The 22967-nt window shown below is 41.5% G+C and overlaps 1 protein-coding gene across 1 annotated transcript in view; it reads right to left on the reverse strand.

Annotated features, from left to right (window-relative positions):
* LOC132990597 (dolichyl-diphosphooligosaccharide--protein glycosyltransferase subunit STT3B) overlaps positions 1-16700 on the reverse strand; it is an 89981-nt gene extending 73281 nt beyond the window's left edge. Inside the window, exon 1 of the mRNA XM_061058896.1 lies at positions 16222-16700. Coding sequence (XP_060914879.1) covers positions 16222-16484 — 263 coding nt within the window. The 5' untranslated portion in view covers positions 16485-16700. The remainder of the gene's footprint in view (positions 1-16221) is intronic.
* Between the last annotated feature and the right edge of the window lie 6267 nt (positions 16701-22967).

The following is a 22967-nucleotide window of genomic DNA, read 5'->3' on the forward strand; positions in this document are numbered from 1 at the left end:
CATATATTCCAACGAAGCTTTGGAAGCATTTTTAATGGAGAGGTGCCATCATCAGAGCCAGATTCATTCAGTAAGTGTCGGAAATATCCCCTTTGATCTCCCTAACTAGGGTGCACCTGCTTTAAAGGAGACATGCTTTTGAAGGTCACAGGTTGAGATGAAAAGATGTGGGAGAGACGGCTAACCATCACAGGCTTAAATTGACTTCACACTCTTTGATTTTAGTGTCACACAGAACGTAGCACGGCAGCACAAAAAGAGCGGGTTAAAAATGTGATTACCACTATAAGTGACACACCTATTGAAGATCTTTAACTAAAACATTTGCATTAAGAATTCATTCAACTCCGAGCAGACTGAAGAGTAAGTCGAGGGTTGTGACTGATCCAAGCAGTTACGTACGGCTATATTTTTAATGGACATTGGGGAATTTCCAAGGAGTCAGAACTTACTTTTTAAGATATGCACTGTGAAAGAGGACACTAAAAAAATACTTCTCATATCTGATGCTTCAGGATATTTTTTTTTAAATGAAATAGCTGCTGGTATTGGTTTTTGCTTAGTCTTAGCCAAACTTCCCTCAGGGATTAATAAAGGATATAAAAAAAAAAAATCGAATTAGTCTGCAGCCAAGGTAGACATGAGCATTACAGAAACATCTTGATTGCTCCAATTGTTAATGCAGACCACTTTCATGAATCCACTAACCCTTTACAACCTCGTGGGAACTGATCTTCAGCTTAATTTTAAGCATATGCATTCAGAGAGTTTGTCACTTTTGTTTCTGGATGGTATCTTCGGAGGTCACCCACATTTGTGCTTGATTAATTGGCTCAAGAAACTTTGAATTTGAAAATTTGGGGAAGATGCTTGTTGTGTTAAGATGCAGCGCAATGTCCAAATTTGACTTTCTGCATGGCAGCACGATATCGATGCCATGGTGATAAATGTATAAACGTACATGTATGCAGGCACCAAATGGAATATGAATAAATCATTATGCATATCTGCTTTACTCGTCTGTTTTGGATGATATATAACCGACAAAGACTCTAAATGTTCACCGTGTTTCTCCTGCTAAAACCAGAAAAAAACGAGAGGCATGTGAAGGATTTGTTGGCATCACCATAGCGGCCATATGGAGTCTGACTCAGAGAGGAGCATTCAATTAGGCTGCCAAACTGCTGCTGTGACTCAAAACTACAAGACTAGTTGGCTTTCATCTCCACCAACAAGGAAAGCTTCACAAAAACAGTGAAACCAAGATTTCAAAAATGACACAGGAGGTCTCTAGGCAGCAGAAGGCAAAGACTGAGGCTGGAAGCACACTGCAGCGTGACCTGAAGCTGACATTTTAGCTCCTGTTTGACCCATCTCAGATTTTCTTTATTGCAGTGTGTACAGCACAAGTCACATATAATCTGATCTGGCCACTTTCATATGTGGATTCACACTGGAGTCTGATCCAGGCCACATTTAAAAAGCAATGTCAAAAGCCAAACAAAAAATCAGATCTGAGAATTGAGGCTTTCAGTGTGTACGCAACCTACGACTATAAATCAAAGTGAGTAAGTCCATCCAGGGGTTTGGAAACGCTGAAGGACCACAGCAGACAAGAGGGACCATGGTATTTGGGACAATGATTAGCATATGGAAGGAAGAACATGAACAGTTGGCTTGGGGTTGGGGTGGAGGGATCATTTTATTTATTAATTCCAGCAAATCTGTTCTGAAGACTTGGCTACATCAAGAAGAAGCAGCATGAAAGGCAAAGTGAGTAGGCAGAGTTGAGTCTCTGCAGACTTAAATGCTGCAAGAGGAGACTGCAACTGGAATGAGAAAAACAAAATATATGAACCTTGTCTTGTGGAAATTGAAGCCATGGCTATACAAAAAAATGCAGCTTGTAATGTTAAAGTTTGCTGTGGCATAAAGTGGTTCTTTGAATGTATTTTTTACACCCTAGCACTGGACATGTGAAGCACAGTGTCAGGGTACAACAATATTAACAAACAGGTGTTTAGCTGATTGTTGCATCACAAGAAAATGAATCCAAACTAAAAAAAAATGTAATAATGTTGACAACATTTAAGATTTGTTATACTGGAAAAATAAACCAGTACAACATATTACCCACCAAGTTATTAAGTCAAGTTGTTATGAGGGCAGTTTTTTTACCTGACATTTAAACAAGGCATTTCAGGTGACTATTGATGCAACAGAACATATTGTTTGCACACAGATAGAGAGGGAACATTGCCTCTGTTAGCTAAACCCTGACTCTGATGAGGAGGTCCTTTTCCCCTGTTTTCATACTACCATTTGTAAAGAGCAGTTTCTTTATCAAGCCGTCAAATAGGGTTCAGAGGGAATCCATGATAAGCCTATAATCTTTCAGCGGAATTTGAAAGCACTGCTTTTTCAAAATCAAAGATGTCTTTAGGCTGGAGCTGTTTATCTAATGGCGTGAAAGTGCAATGATGCCTGTTGTAGGTTGCCTGGAAGCCACAATGACTCATGATAGTCTCAATTCGCTCCTTAGACTTTTTATAGCAGCAGGTTAGCCGCATGCCAACAATGCCCACATTTTCCATGAGGGACATGTTCTCAGAGAAGACTCACATTACATTGGGCCTTCTGTCACCCTGGCCAGGGTGGACATGATAGTGGGAGCCAGCTGTTCAAATAATGACACTGACCTACAGGTTCAGGCTGAAATAAAAGCAAACGCAGTATCTCAGAGTTTACTGTGCGGGCTCTCTTTATGGGTCAGTAAACAAACCCATTGACAAAATCAAACGTTAGATATTATTGTCTACTTTAAAGTGTGTCCAAAAAAGTTTATTGTGCAAGAACGGGAGGGGTGGAAATGGTTGAAACCTCTGACGGTGAGGATTAAACTTCTTCAATGGATTTTTAAGGGCTTTTAATCTTTTGGATTCATTTGTTGCAGGTGATTCATTAAGATATTGATTTCCCTCCATTTTGGTGTTAAGCAGAAATTTCACATTTGCCATGCAAAGATCTTCAGCTTATATGTGGTTTAGAAATCAGCAGCAAAGAAGTAATTCATTAAATAGATGTAGTAAACAAAAGAGAGCTTTGCCAAATCTGCCACAGATGAATAAAAACAGAAAAGCTCTTTTAGTTGAGCAATCTACTCAAAATATTAAGACCTTATTAGGTCCAGCATTTGTTTTATAATAGACTACAACTCAATATTATGTTGATAGTTCAATGGAAGTTAAATATTTGGATGGACAAAACGTCTAAACTGAAAGAGTCTGCTATGTATAGAAGCAGCATATACCCAATATTCAGATTTCACTTGTCATATGATGAGTGTAAGCCAAAAGGAAAGTTGTTCCAGTTTTTGAGTTTCAGTGGCTAAAAGCTTTGTCCAGTGTAATCCATAATACTGGTTGTGTAGTACGTTTTTACTAGTGGAAGAATTTGCCAACAATGCGTCCTTACTCTACATATAAAGATGTACACTCCCTGTATGATAGCCGTCAATCTTAACACCTGGTATGGCACTGCACAGTAAGTGCAACCTAGACACTGTGCTCCGCCTTGGTTCACAGCTGGTGTGGCTCGCCCAGACTACCTGCTGCCAGATGCCCTATTTGATAAGCATGATGATATGACAGCAGCCTGACAGGCTCGTCTTTCTCAGCCAGTCACAGATTGACAACCTATTCCAGCTGCCATTCTGTCCTGGTTGACACCACTTCCTCCGTCCATCTGTCATTCCTCACTCTCTGCCCTGAGCTCTCCTCCACCCACGCCTCCCCTCCACTAGTCCTCCATGTGCCTGTCTCTAAACAAAAGCCTCCCTGGGCAGCTGTGTCCTCTGCCTGGCAGTCAGCTGTACTGCCAGCCTGAAACAAAGCCATGGCCTCAGACCATAATGCTGCATAATGTCACACCAGGTGGGCTTGCCAGTGGCTGTGCTGTGACAATAAAGTCATCTCCTCTCAATGGGCCATGAAAATGAACAACAACACAACAGCTGAACAATGGACACATCTGCACCAGAAAAACAAGAGACCAAGTGCTGCCATAATGGAGATAGAGATGTCAGTCGACAGACATACAATAGGCTGAGTAATTCAATACTTGCTAATAGTTACTTCAAAACAAAACAATAAAACACTTAGCAAACCAAGGAAATCGACAGGATGTTTGAATAGAATCAATCAAATTAACTCAAGAATTAAATGGCAGCTCAGTTTTTCTCATCAGTTTCTGTCACAGCAAAGCAGGTAGTGTGAACTGTATTGGATAGTGCCCTGACTAATCATAAATAAAGCGCAACTATTTCAGTTGAAATCTCGTGCAAAAAAGGCACTTGGACTGCACTATAACCAAAGACTTTATCATTTGACTCATGTTTTTTATTGTGTTGGACATTATACACCAATTTTATCATCAAACAATTAATAGACAGAATAAACAGCAGAGTTATAAAAATGAAAATAATAGTCTGTTGTAGCATCAAACATCTTAACTCCTCTTAAAAAGCCACTGAGTCCCAGTAAAATGGTTACAATTATAAACGTAATATCTTTGTTTGATCATCCTAACTATTTAAGAGCTATGGGAACTGGGAAGCCACTGAATTGGCCCTCAAGGACTAACTTGCAAGAGACAGGCAAACACAGGAGTAATTGTAGGAGAGAACCCAAGTTATCATAAAAAGCACGTAATCCAAGGGACAGCGTGTAAAACTGAAGGGATGACAGTCACCTCACAGAGTACTGATAATTTTAGCAGGGATACTTAAAATTATTTACTGTGGCTGTTGCAAAAACTTTGTAAAATGCACCAGCAGGCACTGGTTTCATTTGTTAGCATAGAGATAAGACTGACTATTTAACATTGGAATCATTTCCAACGAGAGGAACTAAAATATTTCTACACATGTGATATAGAAGTAAACAAGAGGCTTACTTCATTTTATAGTAAAACAAGGATAAGGGGTATGAGGTTTCCAATGAAGACAACAGAATTTAAATGACAAAAAAAGTTAAGGCATTTATGGGGTGCCTGCATGAGAAATTGCCAATCATCTAACCAGGAGTATGGAAGCGAATAGTGATCAGAACTCAAATGATAAAGCTAATTTGAAAATTCAAATGCATTAACAGAAATGCTTTTTAATTTTCAGAATATGTGTGTATTATTTGACTCAAAAATAAAATGATGATTAATTTATCTAATTTGAATTTTAGTTTTCAACTTTAAAAATGCACATTCTTTGACTAAATTAAAATGAAGAAAATGACATTTGCTTCATCATTTTCAAAAAATGCCCCGCTAAATCTGTATCATAATTCAAATGAAAAAGCTAATTTTAAAATGAAAATACAGTAACAAAAACATGTTTTAATTTTCAGATTATAGGTGCTTTATTTGACCTATATTTAAAATGAATATTCAGTCATCCAGTTTGCATTATACTTTTACTCTCTATGTATGCATATTGTATGACATAATTCAAATGAAAACTAAAAGGTCTTTGGCTTTTCGTTTTCAAACTTGTCGTGCTAAAAAGTGATCATAATTCAAACCAACTCGAAAACGAATTGGCAAAGTGGACGACGCAGGAAAGTGACGTCAGACTCCAGCTCCCAGGCAGGTGAACATAATGTTTACAGTCTATGAGGCGAGCGGGCAGAACGCGCAGTACGATGGGTGGCGGGGTGAATCTTTAATGCTGGTAGAAGCTCCAAACTAGTTGTTGCCCTGATTTTGATTCAATTTTGGCGTTATAGTTGATTATTCTTTTAATAACTACAAAACAATCTCTGAAAGGGAGAAAGAGCTCATACAGTCGGTCGAGAGGGAGAGTGTGTGCCATTACGCACAGAGGATGAGAGACACTTTGTGTACAGCTGGGAGATTATTTGAAACAGAAAATTAAATCGATAATCTTTTTTAATGTAACTAAGTTAAGCAGAGAAGAGAGTGATCTATAATCTATAAATAAACTGGTCTTAGGACACGTCTGTGTGAATTTCACAGCGTGCAGATGCTGAGTGACTCTCACGGTCAGAGATAGTGGGCATGGTGTCACGCGTGAGACTTGGCAGCTCTGGTTATAAAGCTGCTGCGTCATGCTCGCTGAAAGTTCAGTGTGCGCTGAAAAAAACACTCCGATCACCACCTGTATCACAGTGTGAACTAAAGTCTGCCCTAGTGTTAAAGATTCACCCCGCCACCCATCGTACTGCGCGTTCTGCCCGCTCGCCTCATAGACTGTAAATATTACGTTCACCTGCCTGGGAGCTGGAGTCTGACGTCACTTTCCTGCGTCGTCCACTTTGCCAATTCGTTTTCGAGTTGGTTTGAATTATGATCACTTTTTAGCATGGCAAGTTTGAAAACGAAAAGCCAAAGACCTTTTCGTTTTCATTTGAATTATGTCATACAATATGCATACATAGAGAGTAAAAGTATAATGCAAACTGGTTGACTGAATATTCATTTTAAATATAGGTCAAATAATGCACCTATAATCTGAAAATTAAAACATGTTTCTGTTACTGTATTTTCATTTTAAAATTAGCTTTTTCATTTGAATTATGATACAGATTTAGCGGGGCATTTTTTGAAAATGATAAAGCAAATGTCATTTTCTTGTGCATTTTTGAAGTTGAAAACTAAAATTCAAATTAGATAAATTAATCATCATTTTATTTTTGAGTCAAATAATACACCCATATTCTGCAAGTTAAAAGGAATTTCTGTTAATGCATTTGAATTTTCAAATTAGCTTTATCATTTGAATTCTGATCACTAATCGCTTCCATACAGGAGTCTGAGCAGTATGCAATGCATTATGGGTATACTTAATGTGAAACTTGCAGTTGTAAATTAATGTAACAGGTAACCAACTCACTGGGTGAAAACCCAAAGAACTTAATTATTACAGTAAGCACCAGGGCTTGCCTACTACCACCTGACCTTCAAAACAACCTCTACTTTGGGATTTATTTCATTAAGCCAGCACTTTGCAATCTACCTGGAGTTAATGCTGATGCTAAACAGTGAATTCCAGGGGACTTTCTTACAAATTGTTGGAGGGATTATACTAAAAGGAGAAAAAGAAACACTCAAGAATAAGCTGATGTGAGCTATTTTGACTATTGAGTAATACTTTGGAGATGCTTTAAGCAGCTGATGTTATTAAATCGGCTCTGCTGTAAGAAGTCTATCAGCTACAGAAGACATTCAATTTAACCTGAAGCCTACAAAATAATTTATCAACCCTATCCTCCTTGCATATAAACACAAAGCAAAGACATTACACGAATACATGCCCATACAAACAAATGCATGAAGCGGACTTTGGAACAATGAAATCTCTTTGGCTCCACCACCAAAACCTCCCTCAGATTGGATGCCTGGCAGGCATTAATTTCTTCTCTCCCTCTCCACCTCCTACCATCATACCACTGCTTCTCTCTGTTCCTCTCTGTATGCAGGTGTGCAGGCCCGCAGAGCTGCCTGCTGACTCCTGTCAGTAAGAGGACAGGGATGTATGATAAGCACAGATTCTCTATGCTTTCAGATTTTCGTTCACCCCATCCAGAGGGCATCAAGGACCACTTCAGAGCACAACATGAAGTAGAAAAGGAAAATGCAGAGGCTGAGCCAACATTCAAGAATTGTCTGACTAGAAATGATCTACAGTAAGACTGACAAACAAGCAGATACATCTCCTGGTGTGTCCCCTCGGTATAAGCCCTACTTAGGGTTGAGTCTGCAGATGCATCATCTACACCTGTGGTTGTCTTTCACTGCAGCTTTCAGCCTTTAAAAACACATGCAATCCTGACTCTGCGACCCCAAATCTAAGACTGCATGCTGCGAACTCCAAACAATACATCTTAGTTCACTGATATGGAAGAGTGAAGCCATGTCTGTGCTGAAACTCAAAGCATGAAGACTGACTGCTGACCGGACATATTTCTCTATTACTGATGCAGTGAACACTTTAGGAAAATACACAAGAGAAGACGCTCGCATTCCGAAGCATCGCCGTCAATTAAGGCCTTGCATTTGTTAAGCGGACACGTCTTTCCTTCTGTTTTTCCCCGGGCAGATGAGTTCTGCAGGCTGGCTGGTCATGCAACAACAATCACATCAAAACGCACATGACAACGCAGAACAAACAGCTTGACAAAAGCGGCATCAACCACGCATTTCCACTCTGCGTGACTCACTGATTGAGTGTGTGTGTGTGTGTGTGTGAGAAGTTTGTCCAGTGTTTTCTGTAGCATTTTCTTTAGATGAGGACACAGGGGATGAAGTTAGTTCCGCTAAACATGTCTGTTTCCAGGCCCAGTCCAAGATCAGTTCCACACAAAACACCGTAATAAACACAGTGCTAGTTGGACATTTATCACAGCTTATTGAGTCTGCAAAATACAAGAAAAACAGTGCAACAATACCCCCTTTGATACAGCTTTATCTAGGTGTACTTTCTGAAATGTCATTGCAAACGCACACTTTGAAATTCTATCTTATAAATACTTTATCAACGTAAACTTAGTGGCATAATCCCCTGATTAGAGCGGCTCTTATCTGTCTCCGCAATAACACCTTTCATGGGCTTCATTGCAACAGTTGAGGTAACATTTTCAAAGCCACTAACACTTACTGCATGAATAACAACAGTCTCAATGCAGTGTCTCATTCCTGTGCCAGCAATAATGACGGTGTTGCTCTTCAGCTATCAGCAGCTGGGAGAAGTCTACCCACACTACAAGTGTTTCACTGATTACTGCAAGATGTCCTTCGAACTAACAACAAAACTGTCACAACATGTAAAGTGAAAGAAATTGGGAAAAAAACCTCAAATGTGACCACATAACCAAAGTAGTTCTTTTTCTGTCTTCTTTTTTTTAAAGATATTTTTTGGCCATTTTTGACTTAATTGGATAGGACAGCTGAAGAGAGAGAGGGAAAGATGGGAGGAGAGAGTAGGGGGTGACATGCAAAGGGCCGAGGTCAGATTTGAACCCACAGCCGCTGTGACTATAGCCTCTGTACATGGGACGTGTGACATATCTGCTACCGGCGCACCCCAAAGGAATTCTTTAAATAAAGGGACCTGTCTTCCATGTTTGCATTTTAACAACTTTGTGTAATGTATTGACTGGGTATCTCATACCATTTAAACCACACTGATTATTATTTCTGACCAGATTTTTAGCATTACAACATGGGGATCTGTGGTATATTTTCAAATATTTGGAGGTTCTGAATTTTACACACAATAGTACAGTAGATGTTAGGGATGGGTACAATGTATGTACTACATACTCATGTGCAGCTCTCTTCAGGGAGTCATATGTTACTATCAGTTGTCATTTTATTCAGAACTGGGATTTGAAGACGTCCTACAGACACAGTACTGATAAGCGGGCCCGCCTCAGAGAACGTAGCTGACCACTGGGAGGTCCGTGTCCGACATTTTTTCAGGTAAAAGTATAGAATTAGTGGTTTATAGGGTAATGAGTGCTCAGCTATTTAGATTACTGGTAATCTAAAAAAAGTAGATTTAGCCCTGAATCTGCATCCTAAATGTTGCTCTATAAGCACCAGACTTGGTTGTAAGCAGTTGCTTGTGTTGCATTGCTGCCATGTCTTAAAGTTATAGTAAGACACGTTCACAGTCCTTACCTCCAATAAAGAGCAAGGAGTTGGAACACACAGTGCTCAATCTGTCAGAGGACAATGCTCTTAAAATCTCATTAGCGAGTGCCTGCCAAAACGAGCAAGGAGACTGCGGTTCAAAGAGGTGGGGTGGAGGAGCAGCTCAAGGTAATTTGCTATGAATAATTGCCATTGCTACATTGTACTGTGTGCAGCAGGTTATGCTGGACCTTTCCCACCCGCATGCAATCAGATGTTGAATTAAAGAACACTTAAATCGTGTTGTGCAGCTCATTGACTGAATACACAAAGACAAATATTGGTCTGATGTGCAGCACAGCCAATTCATCATGCTAACAAATTGGGCTACCTCTCAGTGCCATTATCCTCTATCAAGGCATCTGTGACTCTCGTGGCCTCCAGGCTGCTGACAAGCACCTCTTGTTAGGTAGCAATCTTGCAAACAATGTCAGAAATGCCCGGCCAATTTGGCTGACGGGCAAATTGCGGGTTTTAAACTGGGGCATCATCTTCCTGTATTCAGTGTGAATGAGGTAAGAAAAGCTTTTCACCTTACACTGCGTGTTGTCCTTCGCTAACGGCTTCCTGGAATAGCTAAAGAAAAACAGCTTAATGCACTTTTTTTGTATTTTCTACAGCCAACAGCATAACCTCAGAGAAAAGGGTATGACGACAGAGGGAGGGTGATTCAACTAAGAAGTAATCTGACACAGACGTACGTTATACAGTCCTATGTACAGTAGAACACCAAGCAAAAGAAGAAGCCTAATCTGGTGTGAAATATATGCATTTCATTGCGCTTCCCAGTGGGGTCCTAGACCTGATGTTCCTTGTGGTCTTGGCTCATCTTCACATGCCCCAGGTGTCCTGAAACAGATCTGTCGCTCTCCGTCTTACAAATGCAGCCAAGCAGCGTACCTCACAAACCCCCGTCTCCTGACGCCTGACGCCAGTCCTCTGGGAGGCCCGGCCTCGGGGAATAGTACTTAATCATCAGGGGCTTGACATAAGGTCTCCTGACAGAGCAGTAAATAAAAGAGAGTTCTACAAGGGAGAATAAAAACTGAGTGTGTTAGCTTTCTCCTGTATGTGTTGTGGACTTCTGAAACGCTGGAGCGGAGACAAAAGAGCCTCGGCCAGAACAGTCATTACCTTTGGCACGGAGGTATGATGTGAAGTGACTAATATGTTGCTGTGGTAACTCCTAATCTATCAACCAATGGAATAATGTAAGGCTTGGAAACCAGGCTATTATGACAAAGGATGGGCACCGAGTAGAACTTTTCCTGCCGCAGGTGAAAGGAAAAAGTCTCATTGCTGAATATTTCATAAGCGTTTGGACAGTTGGTCGGGGGTTTTAGGACAGGATCACAGCTGCAGCCAAAAGTCTGGTAGGAAGATCAATCATGAATAATCCATCCATTTTACCACAATACTGTGCCAGCAGGCGCTCCTGGGATGGCCTTATCTACTTTAAGACAGACATGTTTTCTGTGTGTGGAAAAGAGAGAGAAAGAGGAACACACACACACACACACACACACACACACACACACACACACACACACACACACACACACACACACACACACACACACACACACACACACACACACACACACACACACACACACACACACACACACACACACACACACACACACACACACACACACACACACACACACACACACACACACACACACACACACACACACACACACACACACACACACACACACACACACACACACACACACACACACACAGACAGACAGACAGAGAAGCTTCTACCTGCACTAATTTCTGCTGGCTTCACAAAAAAGCTGAGGTAGTAACAACACTTGTGGGGAGATTTCCTTTTTCACAGCACTTTCTGCAGCATAGACTATATTATCAAAGGAGGGTCAGGAAATCTTTGTGAGGTGTTAACTGTTCTCAAAGTGTTGTTTGAGATAGTGGAGGGTTGAACAAGGCATCTGCAGGAACTACTGACACGTCATGCGTTTAATCACACTGCTCTATTTCTGGCATGAACAATCCAAATGCAGTTGGATATTTTCTTTGTGTTTTACATGCAGTGATGTCACCTGCTCCTAACATCCTCTTTATACTTCATCACTTTCGCTCTGTAGTAGTGTAAGAGCAGACAGTTTTTTTAGGTTTCCCTCCCAAATAAGGGAGGGTTGATGGGGGCGCTGGTAGCCTCAGGGTTATGCTGCTCGCGTGTACAGAGGCTGTAGTCCTCGTCACAGCAGTCATGGGTTTGAGTCTGACCTCTGCTGTAACTCTTCCCCCCCTCCTGTCTCCTCTCAACATTTCCTATCTCTCTTCAGCTGTCAAATCCAATAAAAGGCAAAAATGGCCCAAAAATACAACTTAAAAAAAAAATAAGGATGTTGATGGAACAGATGAAAGTGTTTTTTACAGTTTTTATGATGTGTGTGTTTCCAGAGAACAAATCGAATTCACTGCACCACAATTTTAAAGGCTGCACGACGAGGAGCAGGTTAAAATATAGCACCAAGCAGGATCGGCTGAAAGAAAGAGGCAAAATAAGCTGATGTGTTCTGATAGTTTTAGAGCATGTTAGGCACTTCTCCAATGGCTCTCGGGCTGACAATCTTCTTTTAACCTGGCAACGCTGTTAAATCTGCACGCAGATGGCAAACAAACACAACATCAGCAGATGGCACAAATACTACGGAACAACTGTCTCTTACTATCTCAACCCCAACACAACCTTTTAACTTACCTAAGAAAATATGTGATGTTGCATATGGCAGGCATTGGTACAATCATTATGCAGAAAGGAAACTATTTTAGCTTAAAAAGGGACAGGAAAAAGCAGAGGCACTTGGTTTAAATGCCTTTATGATTAGGAGTAACTTCCTGTACACAGAACAAGTCAAAGATACAGTTTTCATCATGCTCTACTTATTGTACTTGCCCATTTAATAAAGGAATTCGAATTTTTCTTCTAAATGTGGGTGCCTTGGTTTTTTCCTGTCTTTTTTCAAGATTATGCTCATGCACTGCAGTAAAGATCCCCGTCTTGTTCATACCATTACTAGTTCTAAGAAGCTTTCTACTTTTTAGCTAGGAATTAAATCATGTGTCTTGAAAGTTTAAATTTCATAGCTGGAAATGTTTTACAATCAGAGGAACAGCCAGTGCTAATAAATATAAATGTGTGACTTGTATGTTAGATTTTTTTTATTAGATTAAGGTTTTTTTTTTTGTCCTTTTGCCTTTTGTTATAGGAAAGATGAAGAGGGGCGGTGGGGGAAAAAGGGTTTGGATGACATGACGGCCAGATGGTTGCTAGTCAGGTTGCTAGGAGAATAAATTCAGATCAGTACATCTTCACAATCATGCAGAGCAGAAGAAACTGATCTGAAAATCTCATGATTTCAGCACAACATAAGTCCAAACCCTGTACTTTAATGGGAAAGAAAACCCCTGACATCCCAGGTGAAACACTGAGTATCCACCTAGACCTTGAACAAAGCTCCAGCCATGCGAAGCAGCAGCGGTTGTGATGTCGACCAGTGGAAGAGACAGGAGAGTTTAAGTGCGGGAGAGAGAGTGTCTGTCTGTGCTGCCATAGCCGAGTATCCTGCTCGTTATTTGCCTGACAGAGACGCCTCTGGCTTCAAATCCTGACATGACCAAGGTGGAAAATACTGGACTGCTTCCAGGGAAAGCTCAACTCACACATGTATGTGCCTCAGCATTCAGCTTTCAGTCGACTTACATTTCCCGTCCACTAACTCAATAAAGTGGACAGAACATTTGTACAAACAGGAGGAGCAGGAACAAATCTTTCTCTTCTGAGCAGCACTAGAAGCATCTTGGCGTGTACTGGTGGCTCAAAAGAAGGGGATAAAATTGGACCAGTAGGGTCAATAACTTTCCCCAACAAAGGGTGAAGTTTACAAGGCAATTATGACAACAATCTTAACAGAAAGCACCCACTGAATCATAGCAATTAAAACTGTGGATAATCTGGAGTCGGCTAAAGATGTGAAATTCATTTTTAAGTCAGGTCACAAGTTTAGAAACTAATTATGTTCCTGAATTGGGGAAAAAAAACTCACTTGAATGCCGCTCTAAAAATAATCAACAAATATTAGGAAAGCAAAATGAGCAGAGACAGATAACAGGCGGGTAATATCAGAGGCTCGCTTACAAAATCATTTCAGCTTGCGGTGCTGCTTGCATATTGCAGAATAGGCCTGACATTTCCGAGCTTGTAAATCCAATCTTGATTCTTCAAATTGCCGGCTTGTTTAATGTAATGGTTAGCTGCAGATAATTTGAAGCTCTACGCTGAGGAACAAATCAATAGCAGCATCCAAGCATTCAGAAGAAAATGGCACTAATCATGTGTGTCTGGGGGGGACGGTCACTTTCAATCAGTATCCCATATGCCTGCTGTTGTTAAAGGAACGCTCTCTCTTCTCAGTACTAGAAAAGGTGAGAAATGATTAAATCTAATGCAGCATAATGATGAAAAACCCTGCCTTTAAGAGTGATACACAGGCGGTTTTCATTTCTATCAGTCAAGACAAGATAGTAGAATAAATCGTTGAATCATTTCCCATTTAGTATTCTTGGCATAGTACTCACTGGGGTCATGTTTATGTGTTAATCTATACAAAAACTCTACAGTGTTATGGCTGCTATACATGCTGCAGAATTCCCGAGTGTGTTAACGATTGAATAAATGTTGGGTAATGGTTCTCAGTGAGCGGATCAGGGTGACACAAGAGGTCAAGAAGACATGTGCATGTGTGTGTGAGATACATTTCTGATGTAAATCTGTGACATTAAATGATGAGTGTTTGCCGTTTTAAAACCATATAAACCCATCACTTTGTGCGATGCACCATTTTGCTCATAGAAGCCTGCAATATTAAGTTTCATCCAAGTATTGTTTTGTTTTCAGAGTTGAAGAGAACATTTCTGAGAACAACAGATGTAGACTTCACATAGCTACGAGGGCTTTTAAACTTTGGAAAATCAAAGAGGGCGCCTTTGCTCTCTTTTCTGTAACATGGGGCCAAAGAACTGTGCAGTTTTAACTACTGTGGAAACTGATGCAGCTAGATCGCCGCACACTGACTGACAGAGAATTGCTCCCACTTCCACTGTGGAATGCAGCTACATACCGGCTGTGTGACCACCCAGGGCACTTATAATCGGATATATCAAAGCTGTAAAAAAAAAAAAGAAAATTACAGAAAATTGCGGGGTCTAATGAGTGTGTGACATGAGGGGACTCGCTACTCATTATTGCTGCTAAGGTCAGATTCCAGTCTCATGGCAGGACCAAGCTCTTCTGAACCGTGTGGGACCCCTGAAAGCCGTAAGCCTTGGCCCGTGTAGGCTATAAAATGCAATCAAGTTATCAACATAATTGAGGAGGCCAGTGTCACCCTGAACAAGATGGAGCACCTGTCCTTGAAAATTAATAAATGAATGCATCAGTCGTGCTGTCTCCACGGAGAGAGAGTGCATGAGAGCAGCGAGGGGGATGACTGTGCATGTGCATTTCAAGCAGGCAGGCGGGCAGACACTTGTGGGCCCCATGTGACACTGTTACAAGGCGGAATAATCCTGCATTGTGATGGCACACAGACAAGCGCGGATCAGCTGGCTTCCGGGTTAAGGCTGCTGCTGTGATGAGCGCCGGCTGTAAATTGAGTGGGAAAAGCTGGTAGGTTTTTCCTCCCAACTTCTAACTTGTAAAGAAAATCAGCAAGTTATGTTGAAGTGTAAGACAGAAACAAACCCAGCACAGGCTCAATCAATCATATCGACCTCCGCTGAGGAGATAATCCCCCCATAGAAGACACCATTTTCCAACTTCAGCGGCTCTGTCCGAATTAGATTTTCAATGAACTAAACTCCACGCAGAGCACAGAGAAATCACCCAGGTCTCCCTCCCAGTTATCACACACACACACACACACACACACACACACACACACACACACACACACACACACACACACACACACACACACACACACACACACACACACACACACACACACACACACACACACACACACACACACACACACACACACACACACACACACACACACACACACACACACGTTTTCCTCCAATCCAAACAAAGTTGCACCTGCAGCTGAAGCCTCCTCCTCATATTGTTATGAGAAAGCACAATCTACATAATGTTAGAGTGGTCAAACCAGCTGAGTGCCACTCAACATCGTCTCTTTTAAATGTCAAGGTCCTTGAGACAATATACATCAGGAAGCTGAGCTCATATTCAAAGTGTGTCCTCATATCATCAGAGACAAATCCAGCCTTCAGTCATTAGAAGAGGTGAGTAACTGAGGGGCTATCAGAAGTAGTTAAAGCTTTCTTTTAAACATTTGCTGGCTTCAAACAATGCATTGAAATTAAAATGTTTTATATTAGTTTTGAATAAAAGACCTCTACACTTCCTCCACTATAAGAAAGTGTTCTCAGTCTGATAAATGTTAGCTAGCTTACCATGGATCAAACTCGTGGATGATGCTCTCGAACCGGATCACAGCGAACAGTCTGGAGCTGAATCCAGCCAGGCAGGCCAGAAAAAGAATGCTAAATGAGAGTAAAGACTGCCACCCTGCCGGCTGAGTCAGCCCGCCGGACAGGCCTCCTTTTCCCCCTCCTCCTCCTCCTCCTCCTCCCGCGGCGCCGGGTCTGCCGTGCACCGAGCCCCCGGTGGACGCTTTGTGCTGCTTGCCGTCGCTGGCAGTGTGGTGCTCCGCCATTTCTCCCGCCACGCTCCTGTATCTCCCGCCACTCCGTGCTGTCGTAAACTCCCTTACTTCAGTTCGTATCTCTTGTTATCTCCACGGTTATGCTTTTTTTCGTTAAAATTCAGTCTGGGTCCTCCGAGAGACAGCCGTTACATCCCGAAACGCACACTCATGCGCCACATCTCGAGAACAGTCAACCCGCCTGCCGAGTGTCCGCCGGTGGAAAAGGGGGCGGGGTTTATTTGGTAGGCGGGGCGTTGGGAAGCCATGGCGGCCTCTCACAGATCGACAGGTACGAGAAAGCGGGGTTTTATGTCTTTTAGCCAATCAGAATGCGACCCTGGCTGGACAGTCAGATGAGTCCACCAATCGAAACTCAGTAATTTATGTCCGCTTCTGATTGAAATAAGGATTATCCCCTGTTATATATTAAATTGAGTCATTCTCGTGCTCACTATAAATAAAATAATTATTACTTGGCTCAAATTATTGAGTTGAATTAGTCATTTTCCACAGAGAATAAGAAAAAGAAGATAATTTCAGAGGAAGTCTGTTTCCTCACAGCTCCTATAGGCAGGTGTGTGAAGATAAATGTCCTCCGTGAGTGCAATATTTCTGTTGCCCTTGGATGTTCTGGACTGGGAGCTGGAGTGGTAATAAAGATTGATGTGTCTCATCATTATTATGTCCCCCAGCAATCACAAGAACACAGCATTCATCATTCTCTTTAACTCAGGATGTACTTTCACAACTTTCCCCTGAAGCTTTGAAAGCCTATATTGGAGTGAGATACCTTTTTTTTAACACGTCAAATAAATGCTCAAGGTTTTTTTTGATTGATTGTGTACATTCATTTATTTCATACAACCACAAGACAGAGACAGGAAGCAGTATTGATTTATTTAAGATGTGATTCACTCTCATAGAAGGAAAACAAAAGAGCAGCAGTCCTCTTCTGTGTAATGTCATAGATAGAGACAACTTTGCTCCACTGTCAGTTGGCAGGAAAATAAGTCGTTTTTCTTAATTTCCTCTGACATTGTTGCAGATATTGCTGCTTTATTTGGATCTATTGCACACTACCTATAATACTGAGGTTAGTACTCAAGCCTGGTACAATCAAAAGAGCCTTTTATTCAACATTCTTCAATTAAATGAATTACTGACCTCTAAAATGCAATTATAAATTATAAATGTGTAGTGTTTATGTACTAGAATTTATTTCAATGCCAATGGCTTTAGGTAATTTATGGGAATGTTTAAACATGCCGCACACTCAGGCCATAAATACTTATTGGATGTATGATTAAGAAATACTGCATGCTTTTCCATTTTCAAAATCAAACAAGTTGTTAATTATATCCATTTTTAGCTCTAAACTTTAATTCAAGAATATCTCATTTTCATGTTTGAAAACTTCCCAATTTGGCCCAATTTCCCCTTCCTTACTTTCCATCAGCAGTGTTTACAGCTACCCTGTCACCCATAAGACGATGATGACTTAAAAAACGTAAATGAAATATTCATGTTGAAGAATTGGACTGAAGTTTGAGCCGGCTTAGTGCAGCTGTGGATCGAGGCTATCTTCTGTGGAGACGAGGAGGAGATAAGAGGGAGATGAGACTGCGGCGTTGGAGAGACGGGGAGATAAAAGGCCGATAAGAAAGGGAAGTGAAAAAAAAAAGATGAATATGAAAAATGATGAGGGTCATCATGGAGAGTCTGTGGAGTGGTGGGAGTGGATACGAGTTTTGAGTTCATGAAGAGATCATAGACGGAATCATGCAAAAAATCAGCTCCAAAAATTAGTCACACACGCACATGCAAACACACAGAATCCCACACACATGCAGGCTGATATAAATACATTTTTATATATCCAACAGCATATGCACGCAGTTCCTCGGTCATTCATCAACGCCTGCTTATGCCCAGATGAGCACTCCACCCCTTCCACCTTTCCCCCTCTACCTTCAAATTCTGAATGGATGACCTTTCAGACAAATAGAAATGCAGGCTGTGAAGATTGCTTCAATCGCGTCTATTGTCAAAAGGCCAAGCCCAGATGAAAAGCAGCCAAAATTAGGGCTGTTGCCAGGCAAGGCAGCTTTGCTTTCCTCCATCGCAGGAGGCAAACTCAAAATTTTGGTGTTTGCTTTGTCTTTCTTTTCTGTTTTTTTTTTTTCATACTCATGCTGAGTTAATGTTTGGCATTCTTGGGCGTCTTCATGTCTTCACTTTGCCGAAGGCCAGTCGTGCTAAAAAGGCTTAAGATGCCTGGCATGACACATTCTTTGCACCTTTCTCTTTGTCTTCACTCTTTGCTCTGACTGTGTGAGAGTGTTAGACAGGGAGAGAGAGAGAAGTCACAACTGGTCAAGATGATTATCATCATCATTTTGACATTTGATGACTGGTCACACTGAAAATGGTACATCCACAGAATCCTGCTATCTACAACCTGACAGGGTATTATCTTATATTGACTCAAATCAGCAATTTGTCTCAAGATGCATAATAATTTCAAATCACTCAATCAATTCAGCACGGTGTTATGTAAGCATGTGGGACAAAGCGTAGACTCCTTCGTGGACATGTTGTCCCTGATGAAACCACAGATGATGATGAAGTGCACAGTGTGAAAATGAATCCGACTTTTTATTCTTTGAAAGGCACATGGATGCAGTTTGAAGGATCTCTGAGAAACAGGGCACAACATGTTCCCAGATCCCTGACATCCTGATACACATCTCAGAGGAGACTTTGTGCACTGGCAGCATGGTGGGGGGGGGGGGGGGGGGGGGAATCACAAATGAGGATTATAGATCCATGTTTTATCTATCCCCACTTTGTCCTATTGAGGGTCGTTAGAATGGGTTGGAGTCTTTCTCAGGGTGCAGTGGGTGGAAGGCAGAAAAACACTAGATTGATTGCCAATCCATCACCAAGATAAAAAACAGAGTCCAACACGCCCACACCTGTGCAGGGTGTTCAATCCAACAGCTTCTTTTTCCAAAGGAAGTTTAAAACAAATGTTCTGTGGTTGTGTTTGTTTTCTTGGCTTTTATCTATTATATTCCAACAGAGTTGGATTGTAGCGGTCATAGCGATATGTGAAGAGACAATGTTTTTGTTTTACACAACAAAGGCAGACAGAAGAAGTCAAACTCCAAATGAGGTCTGACTTATGGGAAATATGGTTATCACAGAATATCACACTTGAGGTTTTCACAACTGTGACTATCCTTTAGTACCCAATCACAGTGGTGCTAATAGTTAGTTCAACATCAGTCCCGCTCATGTGATATTGCTTTGATCATTGGTTCCAACCTGGGAACCATTGAGGAAATGGAAAAACTCCGGACCCCCCTAGAGGGGGGGTGCAAGGCTTTCTCTGCTCTGAGGTTGTCAAAATTGGATTTTCACATTTAAAATAAAATCATGTTAGAACATAACTGGGAAACTTCTAGAAGAGTATTTTGGTAAGAACAAATGTGTAGGCATATTCTGGTGGGATTTTATGAAGACTGTTCGAATTTATGTTAGTTTTTGAAAGCAATGTATCACAGTTTTCACATGGGTGGGCTCAGCTTTTCTCAGATACAAGAAGGGGGGGGGGGGGGCTCCAAGGACAAAAAGATTGGGAACCACTGGCTGAGATAGAATCATTCAAATAAAAAAACCAAAGGAAAGAGAATTTGTTCTGTATTTTCGATCACAGAGCGTGTTAGAACAGGATGTTTTGAACATCATGAAGACTTCCAGGACTCCAAGGAGCCCGTCTGTGTGATCCAGCGGATGACAATGATTAGCCCGTGCCTTGGGGATTGCCACTGTGCTCACCGATCTGCACCACAATCATTGACAGGAATGAGAGCACTTAAAGAAAACCACTTAGCATCCCATTGAGGTGAACTGTTAAGTAAAGTATTTATTTACCTTCAACAGAGAGCCAGAGTCAGTTTCTAGAAGCTGTACAGCATCTATACAGCATAATGATCAACTCAAGGTCAACTTTCATGTGTCGTATGAAGAGTTACTTGTTTAACCTGTATTCAAGTTTCAAACTGGTTTCCATGACAATCAGTCTTAGTGATGAGTCAGACAATGAGAAAAAGAACACACAAACATGAGTAGTGACCTCAGGTAAGTCCTACTAGATGATGTGGGGCCTTCCACAGAGCCCTCATCAGTGACACCCCATTTCACTCCCAGCATGCCTCATTTCTTCAGCAGTCAATGGGGCACAGAGAGGCAGTTAAATCTACTAGATGTGAACATGACCCACTTAGTCCCAGGCAACCCAGTGTGGAGAACACTCTACCCACTGCTCAACATCTTCATCTGGACTTTGATGGAAGATGGGCTGTCACCAGACTTTCACCTTGTGTTGTAGGACTGTTCATCTTGATGATGCCATGGGTGATTATGTACAGCACTGCATCACTTAGCTATTCATACGCACCGTTCTAAAGCGAGCTCAGACTCCTCTGCTTGTTGTGATAAGAAATGAAAGAGCACACAAAGTTTCCTCTGTTTTGTAACAGGATGTGGCGTGATCTATCATCCTGCAGATCAGAGAGCTTTGGCTCAATTTATAAAGCTGCATCCGCCTCTGGATGCATTCATTGCATTCATCTGTCATTTTCTAAAGCATATGAAAAGTTATGTCCCACCAAGAGGCTGCACGCTGCCGAGACAATGACAGTTTGGATTGTAAATTTCTTTTCAGTTTTTATTTGACTGAAATAATGCCTTCAGCGTCTCTAAGACAGGAACAAAGCAATCAATGCAACAATCTTTTTTTTTTTATGAAAAATACACAAGAATATATAACTGTTTGGTAAAAGTCAGATCCTTTGCATTTTATGTTACTCTGAAAAAATCATTTCAAACAATAACACAGTCACAGAAAACATTAGTCTTAATTCTTTAATCAAGATTCTAATCACAGTAATTACCCCATGAAATGATGCAATCATTATGCAATCATGCAACTGAAGAAAGAAATCTTTCTGCATCTGGATACACAACCTTAAACATGATGAAGGAAATTAACTTTTAGCTGGTCTTATTTCTCTGCACAGCTCTTAATAACTTATCACCATTAGAAGATTGCATGTGACATCCACAGTTCCCCACAGTCATCAAGATTGATTGTGACCTGTCGACTCTGACGGCGCCTGCAGCGATGCTCCAAATACTATCAGCATGTTGCATAAAAAAAAAGTTTTATGAAAAAAGTTTAGAGGCATAGAGCAAGAGCAGGAGAGAGTGATGGGGGGGGGGGGGGGGGGTAAGGAGGAGTGAGGTACCAACCTGAGCTCAACACAGATATCAACTGTCTGACTATGTCAGACTCTGAAAGTTGGCATGCATTCCTCCCTCCTCAGAATAACAGCAGCCTTATCAACACTCTCCCTGCTCTGGCATGGTGTGAGCAGCCTGTGCATGGTGTCTTGGGGGGGGGGGGGGGCCTGCCATTCAGATATGAGAAATGAAGTCGTACGTCGTAAACAGTTGAACTTGGTTTGACATTATCCCTGCAGGAGAGAGAAAATATGACTCACGTGTTGACAATTGAAGTATGCCACCCTATTTCCCAGCAGCCTCTGGTTGACAAATGACCCCCCCCCCCCCCCCCCCTTTCACTTTCCTGAGTGGCCGACATGGTGCCGTCTCGATTCACGGGACAACAGATTTATTTGATGTTGCTTCAATGACAGCAGTGAAACCCTCTGTGGTAAAATGACTGCAGCAGCAAGGAGGACAAGACAACTCAATTGCATTCTTCTTCAGCGGTCAAAAAGCATGTCAGTCCAAAGTTTATAACAAGGTCAGACATGAATGGAAGATAGATAGTTTAACTTCATTCAGACACTTTCTCACTGTGTTTACCTCCATCCATCTTCAATGTAGTTCTGTATTCAACTGACAGGCTGTTGTTTTAATGGACTTTTTGTATAATTGGCAAATACATTAAATGAAAATGCTTCCTCTTCTCTTTCTCTCGGACCACACAGCGCTCAGTAAAGCTGGTTCAATACCAAGTGGCCTCTCGCTCAGGACTATGCATCTCTGTGCTCGAGCCATTTCCAATCGATTCTGCTCCTGGTCGCCCTCAATCGGTCATCTGACAGAACAAAATTCACGCCTCTGAAATAAAGTTAAACATAGTTGGATGGGATGAGACGGGGGTAGAGAAAGGGGGGGGCAACGATAAGCCAGACAGGATGGAGGAGAGAGAGACAGAGACAGCCCTCTGCAGCCTGTTTAGCGCTGGTGATGTCGTTGCAGACAATGTCCCTGTTGTGCACTGGAAGGAAACAACAGATCACACGTCATAAAAACAAAAACGTTTTTCCTTGTTTAATCGATATGAGATGAGACAATGACTTTATTCAACACAAAAAAGGCAGACAAAAGAAACCCAACTCTAAATGGCATCTTAAACGGTCTGACATATGGGAAATATGATTATTATCTTTCCTTGAG

Source organism: Labrus mixtus, chromosome 16 (genome assembly GCF_963584025.1).
Source record: "Labrus mixtus chromosome 16, fLabMix1.1, whole genome shotgun sequence".
Taxonomy (NCBI): Eukaryota; Metazoa; Chordata; class Actinopteri; order Labriformes; family Labridae; genus Labrus; species Labrus mixtus.